This window comes from Armigeres subalbatus, chromosome 3, assembly GCF_024139115.2.
Source record: "Armigeres subalbatus isolate Guangzhou_Male chromosome 3, GZ_Asu_2, whole genome shotgun sequence".
Classification (NCBI taxonomy): Eukaryota; Metazoa; Arthropoda; class Insecta; order Diptera; family Culicidae; genus Armigeres; species Armigeres subalbatus.
Genome location: NC_085141.1, coordinates 140,724,167 through 140,736,289, shown reverse-complemented (window position 1 = coordinate 140,736,289; position 12,123 = coordinate 140,724,167). Strand labels below are relative to the sequence as shown.

Sequence of the window (12,123 nt, the reverse complement as noted above, 5' to 3'; positions counted from 1 at the left end):
GACCATTTTGTATGTAAAGCCAGCGGTGGTGTTATAATTCGGGGGTGTATTCGCAAATCGTTTTTCTAATAGGGTTGTCAATTTTCCAGCATGAGAACGATTTTCCGGTAAGAACGGTAACCATTTTCTCACACTCACTCGTAAAAATTGCGGAAATCAATCGAAATTTGTACAAGAAGGAAATATGGCGGAGGAAAAACAAAACACAACTAGTCGCAATGACTACTGCGATCAAACCCTCTACAAAATAAGTGATTTTTCAGAATCCCTATTTCTTAATGACTTTCTTCAGAGGTAAATTTATAAAATTTGCTCAGTTTTTTTTTTTTATCGAGAGTTGTCTCAGCATTTTAGCAAATTCATCAAAGATATTCTTCCAGAGGAACCTGCACAAATTTTTCATGATTTTCACATATTTTACGAACGTTTTTTGTTGTTGTTATTTCAAAGTTTTCTAGAAAGGTACAGTACTAAAAAAATAACTCAGTTACACTTTCAAGTGGGATGAATGATAAGGAATGCTTTGGCCCGAATGAAGGATTCCAACCACAAAACCCCTCATTTACTATTTTGAAACTCTTGCAGTTTTCCTCAGTAATACATTTCAGCAAACGAGGAGCTATATTACTTGATATAACAAATCTTGGCATGACAAGTCAAATGCTTTGTTTCGAATCTAGTTCTCAGTACAAATATGAGCAAGTTATTCTATATTAGGCGATATATCTTGTAGTCTGGACGGCATATTAAAAATACTTAATACAATATAGAAACATAATAGAGCATCAGTTCTAACAATTGGTTGTACCTGAGAAATACACGGAGCGTATAGAAGCTACTGGCTTGGGACTGAATCCATCACCGTTTGCTGATGAAACAGAAACTATAATCATTCGACCACCAGTCCGAAATAGAAGCTGACACGTGTGCTTCTCTTATTCCTTCAGATGGAGCTTAAATACTGAAATTCCTTCAGCAATTACAATTACGATTTATGTTGGTTTAGTACCCATCTAAGTGAAATTATATTGATAATGCTATAAAAATTGGTTCTCGAATTATGTGTGCTTGTAAAAAAAACTGTTGTGTAAATGTATTTTCTATTAAAATCATTAATAAATGTAGTTTAATTTATTGGAATTATATTATGTAAGAATTAGTTCGATAGAATTATAAACAATTACGAAGCTCGAAAAAAGAACGATTTCACAGAAAGAAAGAACTGTTAAGCGAAAACGGAAAAATAAATTCAAGCGTAAGACAGTAGACGAAACAAGACATGAAAGTATTACACTGATGAAGGAGAAGTATGCGTACAATACAATATTATACATATATTTTTATACAAATATCTATACTTTATCGCGTATATTTTGTAAGTATATTGTAGCAGCAAAACGAGAGCGGGAGTTCGACTGCGATGCACAAGTAATGGGAGTGATCGACGCATAAAAGTGGAAGTAAAAATAGCATTTAATTACGGGATTGTTTGTGTTGCCATACTCATTTAGCTTTCTTAAGAAAAACAATACGAAATCGTTTCGGCAGTCAGTACAGTGGTGTCTTCAAGAGACGATATCAACCCTGGAACGGGGTTATAAAACTTTTAAAACCAAAAAGCGCAACACGGTGAACACTATCGATTGAAATACTAGAAACGACGTATTAACGGTATGCGTTCGAATTCGGCTAGAAGTGGCAAAAAGCGAAATTCAAAACAATATTTTAAGGGTTTTACTGATTTATTGAACAAGTGTAACCTGTAAGGTGAACCCAAATAATATATACGATACATTTGTGCTTTTTCTTAAACATTTTCGTGGATTTCTCTAACGTTTTCTATAACTGATGACAGCCGTATTTTAGTTTTTATCGTTTTAAAACAATTTATTTCCAACATTCCAGTATTTCAGTTTTAGCTGCCAAAAAAATCACAACTTATTTGGTATAGCACATAAAATGCATTTGAAAATGTTTAACATTGTGTAATTGAGTTCAAAAGGTAAGTAGATTTGATATCCAAAAACTTTGATCTGGCTTCATTTTGACGTCCCAAATTGATGATTCCAACAAATAATTTGACTAGTTTTCGAAACAACAAGCTTACGACATCTAATAAATAGAATATAATTTATTAAATATAAATAACATAATCAATACGTATTCAAGATCAAAATCAGTTTTAAAAACTGAGAGCTATTCATTCGATTACGATGTTTTGAACATATAATATCTAGTTGTGACGATGTAAGATAAGTTTTCCTTCTAGAAAGCACCAGAAAAAGTATTGCACTTGGCGTTTTGAAATACAGACTAGGAAGAGATGCAATACAAGGAAGTTTTTTTTTTCACGAGATAGAGAGATGGGGAGAAAACCTACACGAAAGTACACGCTTAAACGTTTTGTTTCATTTCCTGTTTGAGACAGTGCTTGAAAGCTTCCCAGCCTTCGGATTTCACGTTCGACTGAAAATAAAATAAAATTCAATAATTAACATTTAAGTTTTTAAAATAATGGATTATAAAACCTTAAAACCCAACAATATTGTTTCAGGGGTTTCTAACTTATACATTACTCACCTCTATAATAAAATTCACAGCAATTGGTTGAAGCGGACATAACACATAAACAATTAAAAGAAACGTAGACCCTTGAAAAAAGTGCTTGAATATTTTAGGCAGAAAGGTGGAACATTAGAGGAACCTTAACAAATATGTGAACATTAATTTCGACGTTCATCAGCGAATAATGCTTATGAAGGAATAGGAAGCAGTGGAAAAGCCAATTTTTTTGTTGCGGTATTTGTTTATTAAAAAGCAGTCTATAGATATGGAAAATTCTTATATAAAGAAAAGGAAAAGGTGCTGCAAATTAGCTACAACTAACACTAAGTACATTTGGGATACATAAGTAACATACTGAAATGGTTATAGCATAGCGACATTGGAACAAATTACTTACCATTTAAAAAAATGATCCTTTCAACGAAAAATGGAGCATTTACTTTTACAAAATAGTTTAAATTTTCAAACATTTTCTGGAATTTTTAATTTGAATGGTCTGTTTTTTCATAACTTTTTTAAAATTTAATTCAACTTTTAGGTTAAACAAAAATGAATGCGGAATATTTTTGAAAGCTCAAAAATAACTTTCCGCACACATAACAGATGTTCGGTTTAACTGCTAGAACCGGAGATGGTTGAGAGATCGTTTTTAAAATCTGTCCAATAAGAATCTGAAAAAGCAACCAACTCTAAACTTTCGACAGTATCCAGAAATACTAACTAATACTAGCGAAAAACTACGTCGCATCTCTTCTAAATTGATCCAAGAGCCCTGGTTATAAAAGCATGAATAACAATAGGGCACTGCACGGACTGCTTTGTCTCTGCTCTCTCTCTCCAACTGACAAACGCCATAATAAACGAACTGGCAACTGTTTCGTTGTTTGAGGAAAATCATGCATTCTAGCAACACTACGAAATACTATTGTGGGACAATGAGTAATATTATCGTAAAGTTTAGAGTTGGTTGCCCTTTGGGTTTGGGTGCAATTTGGATTCTTTTTACACGCATGATGTGACTGGCATGTTGCATAATTGTGCTCAGTCAACAGTTCAACTGTAGCCTCGCAGACTAATCAACTAACTCAATATTTCCGCAATGTTATCAGCTCCACCTTTCGTCGATAGGATCGATAGGAAACCTAGCACATAGAACAGTTGAAGCAACACATAAACTTTAACCTATAATACCGGACAAATATTGCATTATGTGGTGTCACCGGTAATCCCCATCCGGACGGTAGCCGTGGCCACGGTCCGGATGGAAGTGGAAGTAAATCAAGTACCGTCTCAGCTGGCGACATGCACGGGACCGCATCTTTAGTAGATGCCGGAATCCCGATGCGTGTACCACTTCCTTGTCGATCTCGTCCAGATAGTCCTCGATCATGAAGGTGTGGTGACTTACTTTGAATCCCCGGTGCAGCCGGTCCTTCATGATGGCGATGAACTCCTTGTACGACAGCAGCCCGTCGCCGTCTTCGTCGAAGATGGCAAACACCGTGTCGATCAGGTGCTTGTTCAGCTCCGAACCGGTGCAGATCTTGACGGCCCGGCCGAATTCGTCTGCGGATGGAAGTATTCGTAGTCAAACAGAAAACGCTCTATGTAAGGGCAGACTTACCCTTGGATATGGGTTGATCAGCAAGGGTGTACATTCTCATGGCAATGGAGAAGTCATCCAGGTTGTTGAGGAATTGGCAGAACTGACGGAATTCTTCAAACGAAACTCCTTTCTCCTTGGCTTCTCTGTCCAGCAGACGGTCCAAGTAGTTGTCGTATTCATCAGTATCCTTTATGTGAATATTTTCGTTAAATTTCGTATACAAGAAAAGCCATTAATAGAATGCTCACCAAATAAGTATATCTCAACAGAATCTTCGCAAAGTCAACCTCGGAGATACGTTCGTGGCCCTTGGAGAACTCGCAGAACTCCAGCTCCAGAACTTCGGTTTGAAGATTCTTCATAAAGTTGTAGAACCCATCGTACTGCAAATCCTGGTTACCTTTCTTGCCGAAAAAGTGAACCTGCAGTGTCGTGTCCACCTTGTGTTTCCTCTGAAGACCCTGTTCATCGTCGACGTAGTCATCCTGTGCAAACCAGTGAAACCCAATCATTCTCATACTGTCGACACTTATCATTTAGGACATCTTACATTTTCACCGGCTTCGTCTCCTTCCTTGCTTTCGATGCCACGTTTGCCCTTCCAAGCAAAGCTGAAAATCTTCTCCATCTGACATTGCGATCAATGGTAGCGGTGAGAAACGAAACAGAAAAGAACAATAGTGGAATGAATATCAACGTTGCATGAAACAGTTTTGAGTCCAGCTTGTGACCCTGGTTACATGAACACATTGAACCGATTTCCCAACGAATGCAACTTCAATCCCATTGCTAGCCCAGCAACCTTTGTTATAAATATGTTATAGAATTGACGCAATTATTACTAAACGTGAGGCCATGTTTAACGATGCACGTGTTGGGGTTCAACAAGACGGAACAGATACCAGCACCTGTATTGCTTATTTTTTAATGCGATCTTAAAACTGTGCTGTGATGATAACCTTTGGGTATGTGATGTCGCTAATGATGGAAGATCATGAGGGCGTTTGTTTTTATACATGCTATCGATTTGAATTGTATTTATGTTTGTGTTTAGTAGTGTGCAAATGCTAATCGTATCGAAGTTGAAGAACAACTGGTTGTCTGTTAAGGACAATCCTCACGGAGTCCAAATTTAAAAGTACTCCTTATTTCAAGGGCACACCACACAATACGAAAGCAGCGCACAATTGTCATTTTTATTATTTCACGCATACCGTCCTTCACCATGCACATCCTTTAAATCAGCGCTTCTCAACCTTTTTCTTGAGAGCTACTCCTTCGAACTTATGCATTTCTGCAAATGAAAACAAGCGTAGATAAAATATATGAAAAACGGATTTGAAAACTAACGAAAAAATGACTCTCCATGCAGTTGGCCGAAATTTTCATTATTCCATGAAAAACTCCAGTTCAAAGGAAATTTATACATCAATCATCCTACAGGACTTTTTTTTTGACTATTGAAGGCTTTCGAGCATCTTGAAGGGAGGTTTCAGAGCCTATAAAAAGGTGGCTATCGAGGCACTTAAAAGAAGGCTTATGAGCGTTTTAAAAGTATGCCCAGCCTCTTCAAGGGAAGCTTCCGAGCCTCTTGAAGGGAGGCTTCCAAGCATGTTAAAGAAAGGCTTCCGATTCTCTTGAAGAGAGGCTTTCGAGTCTCTTGGAAGCGGATTTTGAGCCAGTTAAAAGGCTTCTAAGTATCTTGAAATCTCGTTTCCAAGCCTCTTGGAAGAAGAATTTCGTTCATCTTTAAGGGAAGCTTCCAAACCTTTTAAAAGGAGGCTTTCGTGCCTTTTAAAGGGATTCTTTCGCGCCTCTTGAAAGGACGCTTTCGGGGGTTTCCGAGCCTCTTGAAAGGATACTTCCGAGCCTCTGGAAGGAATACTTCCAAGCCCCTCGAAGGTAGGCTTCAGAGCAGGGCGGATTCGGATTCAAGCCACTTGAAAGGAGGCTTTCGAGCCTCTTGAAAGAAGAATTCCAAGCCTCGTAAAGGGAAGCTTCCGAGCCTCTTGAAAGGACCCTCCCTCTTGCAAGTAGGCATCCGTACGTTTTGAAAAAAGGATTCAAAGGTTCTTGAAAGGAGGCTTCCGAGCATTTTGAATGAAGGATTCAGAGCCTCCTGAGCATCTTGAAAGTACGCTTCCAAGCCTCTTGAAAGAAAAATTCCAAGCTACCGCGCCTTTTCAAAAGAGGATTCTGAGCCACTTGAAGGTAGGCTTCCGAACTTCTTCAAAGGACGCCTCTGAGCCTCTTGAAAGCAGTCTTCCAAGCTTTGTGAAAAAAGGCATCCGAGCCTCATGAAGGGGGCTTCCCAGCCGCTTGAAAGGAGGGTTCCGAGAAGCGTAGAACGATGCTTCTAATTCTCTTGCAACGAAGCAACTGTACTTTTCGGAAAAAAGCCTCCATGCCTCTCAAATGGAGGCTTTCGTACCTTCTCTAGACTTTAGTTCAGAAGCAGGTTGTTAACATATTATTCAATATTCATTCAACGTTTTGTCCTTCTGATCTTTTTATCGCACATCCCTTTATACACTGTGCTCGTTTTGGAGAGCTGGATTCAATAGGCTTTGATTTACTAATCGTCATGCATATTATGTACAAGACAAAATTTTACACAATTATTAAGCTACAGTCGCCTATCCACATCTCGATATTCTATATCTCGATATCTTTTCCTAAGTCGATGGTTTCATGAGTCCCTTCAATTCGCATACATTTGGGCTTGCTACATCTTGATAACGTCCCTAGCACAATATCTCTCTATCTCGATGTGTTCTGATCATATTTTGTTCAGGATTCACTCTCCATATGCCGATATCCTCAAATTGTTAGGCTACTAGACCATCTTTGGACAATAACAAACATATCAACAACAGGAAACGACATTTTTGTTGTTGTCATTTTTCATAGCAACGACCTTTTTTGGATCTAGCACCCATTTCAATTTTCCTTCCATTCCTCGATCTCTCCCTATCTCGATGGTCCCTTCGATATCGAGATGTGGAGAGGCGACTGTATTGCAATAAGTGTTGATTGGAATACAATCGACTCTCTCTCTACATCTCGATGTTCTATATCTCGATGTATCTCCCTATGTCGATGGTTCTATCGGTCTCTTCAATCTACATATATTTGGGTTTTATACATTTCGTGGGCCTCGTGGCCGTGCGGTTAGCGACGTCAATCGTCTAGACGCATGAGCTATGGAGCGTGGGTTCGATTCCCGCCCCGGTAAGGAGGAAACTTTTCGTGAGCGAAAAATTCTCCACCGGTCCACTGGGTGTTATGTGTCCTGTCCGTTGTCTAGGTGTCAAGTATTCAGTCTGTACGACCTCTGGTCGAAAACGGTGTTCCTGTCTTTTTTTATCTCGATAATCCTACCTCGATTTATTGTCTATCTCGATGTCTTCTGATCATATTTTGTTCAGGATTCTCACTCCCTATGTCGATATATTCGAATTTCTAGGCTGTTTGACCATTTTTGCACAGTAACAAACATTTTAAAAACAAGAGATGACATTTGTTTTGTTGTTGTTTTTCATAGCAACGAGCTTTTTCGATCTAGTACCCATTTAAATTTTCCTTCCATTTCTTGATCTCTGCTTATATCGATGGTCCCTGTACAGCCGCCATTACGCATTCTTGTCCGAGGTACCCCCTGGGGCCAGCGAAGGTAACCCCAGGGGTACATGTACCCCAGGTTGAGAACCGCTGCTTTAAATGATCATTTAAAGTTGAAGTGCTGCTTCACTTAATTCGTTTCCTTGTCATAAGAAGAGTTGGTACTGGATATATTCGATATTTTATTCCACCACTTTGAAAGTTTTATAAATACTTACGTATTTCGACTTCAGAATATTTGACCCTCTGGAAATTTAGTAAGTGGTGGGAAACCCCCAACAATTTCCTCGAGTTTGAGGCTGGCAATATTTTTAAAAACCTGGATCCGTTTAAGTTTTTAGTAAACAGCTCATGCTGTGACGTATTTGCTCTTAGGCTTTCCCCAGACAAAGTTCTCTCTTTCCACGATTTCAACATTATTCGCTTAGATCGAGGAGATGTATATGGAGTATACGCAGCATACGAGGAAAAAGCCTCAGTCTCAGTATATACCACCGAATTCTTCAATGCGACGCGGAGATCTTAACGATATCTGCTCTGCTATGCCAGAGCCACGATTGATTCTAGGAGACTTTAACTCACACGGTACGGCCTGTGGGGAACGGTTCTTCGTTGATTTACGACATGTGCGACTACTTCAACATGATACATGTGAAATTTGAATAACGAGGAAGCAACACGTGTGGCACCTTTAGGACTCGAAAGTAGAATTGACCTCTCAATCTGTTCGATTCCACTAATATTGGATTGTACGTGATAAGTAATTCAAAATCTACATGGTAGTGATCACTTGCCTATCAAAATCGCGTGTCAGTCAGGCAAGATCGACGTTGCGTACACTCAACCGGCGATTGTTAGATTTTCTAACAGTTCTGTATCTAACTGTAATCTAACAATTTCGGATATGCCCAGTTCTTATACATGTTTTTTAAGAAATCTAACAGTCGCTGGTTGGGTGTACGGCATCACGAAATACTTTGACGTCGGCGAGCATTCGGTCGACGTTCTTCCACCGTTGAAAAAATACCAGTTTCTATCCGGGTTAATTCTAAACAGTGCAGTTGGGGGGATATCGGGATATCAATGACGATAAGATTGTACGAAAGTTTATCGACAAAAGTCCGGCGCGTTCAAGGAGTATCGAAAACGTGGTATGCGAGATAATTACGATCGTTAAGTCTTTCTTGAAAGAAAAGTAGAGTCTAGGGAATGATAAGAAACGTGGTTATTGGCGCCATTTCGTTGATGGTCTTTCGCGCGAAACGTCAATGACAACACTTTGGACCGTCGGGAAAAGAATGCGAAACGCGCCATTGATTAACGAAGATAGGAAAAGTTCTCATCGATGGACCTTCGCTTTCGCCAAAAACGTGTGTCCTCTATTTTCATGTAACAATACCACGCCAGGAATTGACAGAATTAAATTCAACTTGCTGAAAACTTCCCAAGCATCGCGAAGAGGTGCATGTTGAATTTATTCAATCACTTCGTAGACAGCAACATTGTTCCGGTATTATGACCCAAAGAACAGTCTACGGCATAAAGAAGGCAGAATTATGCCCAACGTCCATTATGCCTAACGTATTTATGCCTAACCTCTTTATGCCTAACGTTGCGAACCTAAGGTGATTGCTATCGAAAAACCGTATATACCTGCTACGGATCCAAATTTGTACCGTCCGTACCGTCCAATCGCGATGCTGTTGTGTATACGGAAGCTGTTCCAAAAGATGATTCTCAATTGGCTCGACATATGGGTTGAATCAAATTAATAGCTTTCTATCAGATACTCAATTCGGATTCCACAGAGGCAAGGGAACGAACGACTGTCTAGCGCTGCTAACTACAGAAATCCAGCTGGCCTATTCTCAAAAGGAACAAATGGGTTTAGTTTTCTTGGACATTAAGGGGACTTTGGACTAAGTTTGCGTTGACCAATATTGAACAACTATTTGTACAACTTGTTGTCTAAGAAACATATAAGCTTTTCTCATGGAAATTCAACAACTTTAAGAATTAGTTACATGGGTCTACCTCAGGGCTCATGTTTAAGCCACATTCTTTATAATTTCTATGTCAGAACCATCGTCTTGTGAAAAATGGCTCGTTTATACAACTTGCGGATGACGCCGTTGTCTCCTTTATAGGAACAGGGCGGACGATCTGCAAGGACCATTGCTAGATACTAGACCAGAGGTTCCCAAACTGTGGGTCGCGACCCCCAGGGGGGTCGAGGGCTGTTCAGTGGTGGGTCGCAAAGGACAAATCTTAATTTATAATTTTGTTACTGTTTTGTCCCACAAATCTATTCCTTATTTTGAATTAGGATCTAACTAATGATTGGATGATTGAAGAACCACAAACCTGACGAGGTCACCGGCCATTTTTTCGTAATACGATATTTGGGCAAGTAGAAAGAAGTCCTATACAATCCAAATGTAAGCCCCGAACCCAATCAAAAATCAGTCCTAATCCAATTCAAATCCGATCTAAATCAAATCAAAATCAATTTAAAATCCAATCCAAATCTAATTCAAAACCAATCAACATCCAATCCTAATCAAATCGAAATCCACTTTAAATCCAATCTGAATAAATTTCAAATCCAATCGAAATCCAACCCACATTCAATTAAAATTCATCCAAATCCAATCCACATCCAATTAAATAAAATGACGAATTTTTGACAAATGCAATGATGGGTTATAAAGCAATTTATTATAATTTATCCAATCTAACGCGAACTCATTTTTATCTAATTTCACAAAAACAATGCATTTGATACCTGGTGGGTCGCAAGCAATATGGGATTCTGCTTGGTGGGTCGCATATCCAAAAGTTTGGGAACCTCTGTACTAGACAATTTGTCTACTTGGGTATCGAATTGGGTATGTAAGCTGGGTAACGAATTCTCTGAGAAAATTGAGCTGGTGGTCTTTGCTAGGAGGCATAGGCCAGCAAAATTAATGCTTCATCTAAGGTAAGAAAAATCGCTCAAGGCATTTCGCATAAATATTTGGCGGTCTGGTTAGGCTCCAAAGGCACCCGGAGAATGCACATTAGACATCTTTATTAGAAATGCCAACAACTTCATGTGGACGGTAACTGGAATATGATAGGGAGCCCACTCGGAAGCTGTGATAAAGCTTAATAGTACAACGATTTTGTCGGTGACGTACTTTGAGGATGGCCCCTTTTCCCTCTGATCAATACTTCATTTTTACAGATAGCCTCAGCTTGGGGGCCCTCCTTAGCCGTGTGGTAAGACGCGCGGCTACAAAGCAAGGCCATGCTGAGGGTGGCTGGGTTCGATTCCCGGTGCCGGTCTAGGCAATTTTCGGATTGGAAATTGTCTCGACTTCCCTGGGCATAAAAGTATCATCGTGCTAGCCTGATATACGAATGCAAAAATGGTAACCTGGCTTAGAAACCTCGCAGTTAATAACTGTGGAAGTGCTTAATGAACACTAAGCTGCGAGGCGGCTCTGTCCCAGTGTGGGGATGTAATACCAATAAGAAGAAGAAGAAGAAGAAGAAGAAGAAGAAGAAGAAGAAGAAGAAGCCTCAGCTTTATTGAGACTATCCGCTCATTTTATTTCCTGAACGGAACACGATCAACATTGAGTGCTATATCGAATCGATTTTACACTATCACCATGGTTATGGGTCCCTTTACATTGGTCGATCCCGGGTTATGAGGAAGCAGACTTCTTTGCCAAGGTGGGCGCTATAGAAGGCGATATCGAGCGTCAAATCACCTTTCACGATTTTTTTTTCAATTTCTCGTCAGAAAGTCTTGAAGGAGATGAAGGAGATTTAGGTAGGTGATTACATTCTATTCTCCCGCATGTATCGAAGAGACCCTGGTTCAAGGGGTTGGACTTTAGCCGAGACTTTATTTGAGTGATGTGTCAACTAATGCCCAATCACTACTCTTAAACGTGAATTCCGGTTGTGATGCAGGATATAAAAACATCAATCACGTTGTCTGGAACTGCCCTGAAAACGAAGATTCCAGGTCCGATTTATATGCAACCCACCGAGCCCGAGGAAAACTAGATATTGAGTTAAGAAAATTATTTTGAGCTTTTTAGTGGAATGTCTTCACTTGTCATAAGACGAGTTTGTACAATCTCATTGAATTCCACCACTTAATTGTATCTTGACAGATACGTATTTCGACCTCAACAGTAAGGCCGTCTTCAGTGTCTCGTACTCAAGTCTTATGACAAGTAGATATTGAGGTCATTCGAGATGTGCTGAGTAAGCTTGATCTAGAATACTTGTCCCTGGTACACATTTTTCTGAAACGTATCAATGTTATCGTTTAA

At 39.4% G+C, this 12,123-nt stretch overlaps 1 protein-coding gene across 5 annotated transcripts in view; it reads right to left on the bottom strand.

Annotated features, from left to right (window-relative positions):
* Positions 1 to 965: 965 nt before the first annotated feature.
* LOC134226330 (calcium uptake protein 3, mitochondrial) overlaps positions 966 to 12,123 on the bottom strand; it is a 243,898-nt gene continuing 232,740 nt past the window's right edge. For 3 of the 5 annotated variants that reach the window (XM_062707049.1, XM_062707047.1, XM_062707050.1), the window contains 4 exons: positions 4,722 to 4,799; positions 4,420 to 4,656; positions 4,190 to 4,358; positions 2,536 to 4,131 (listed from right to left, as the gene is read on the bottom strand). In XM_062707049.1, the coding sequence (XP_062563033.1) occupies positions 3,782 to 4,131; positions 4,190 to 4,358; positions 4,420 to 4,656; positions 4,722 to 4,799 (834 nt within the window). In that variant the 3' untranslated portion in view covers positions 2,536 to 3,781. Of the gene's footprint in view, positions 2,467 to 2,535; positions 4,132 to 4,189; positions 4,359 to 4,419; positions 4,657 to 4,721; positions 4,800 to 12,123 lie in introns of those variants that run through there. The other 2 variants (XM_062707048.1, XM_062707046.1) reach the window with 2 other exon arrangements.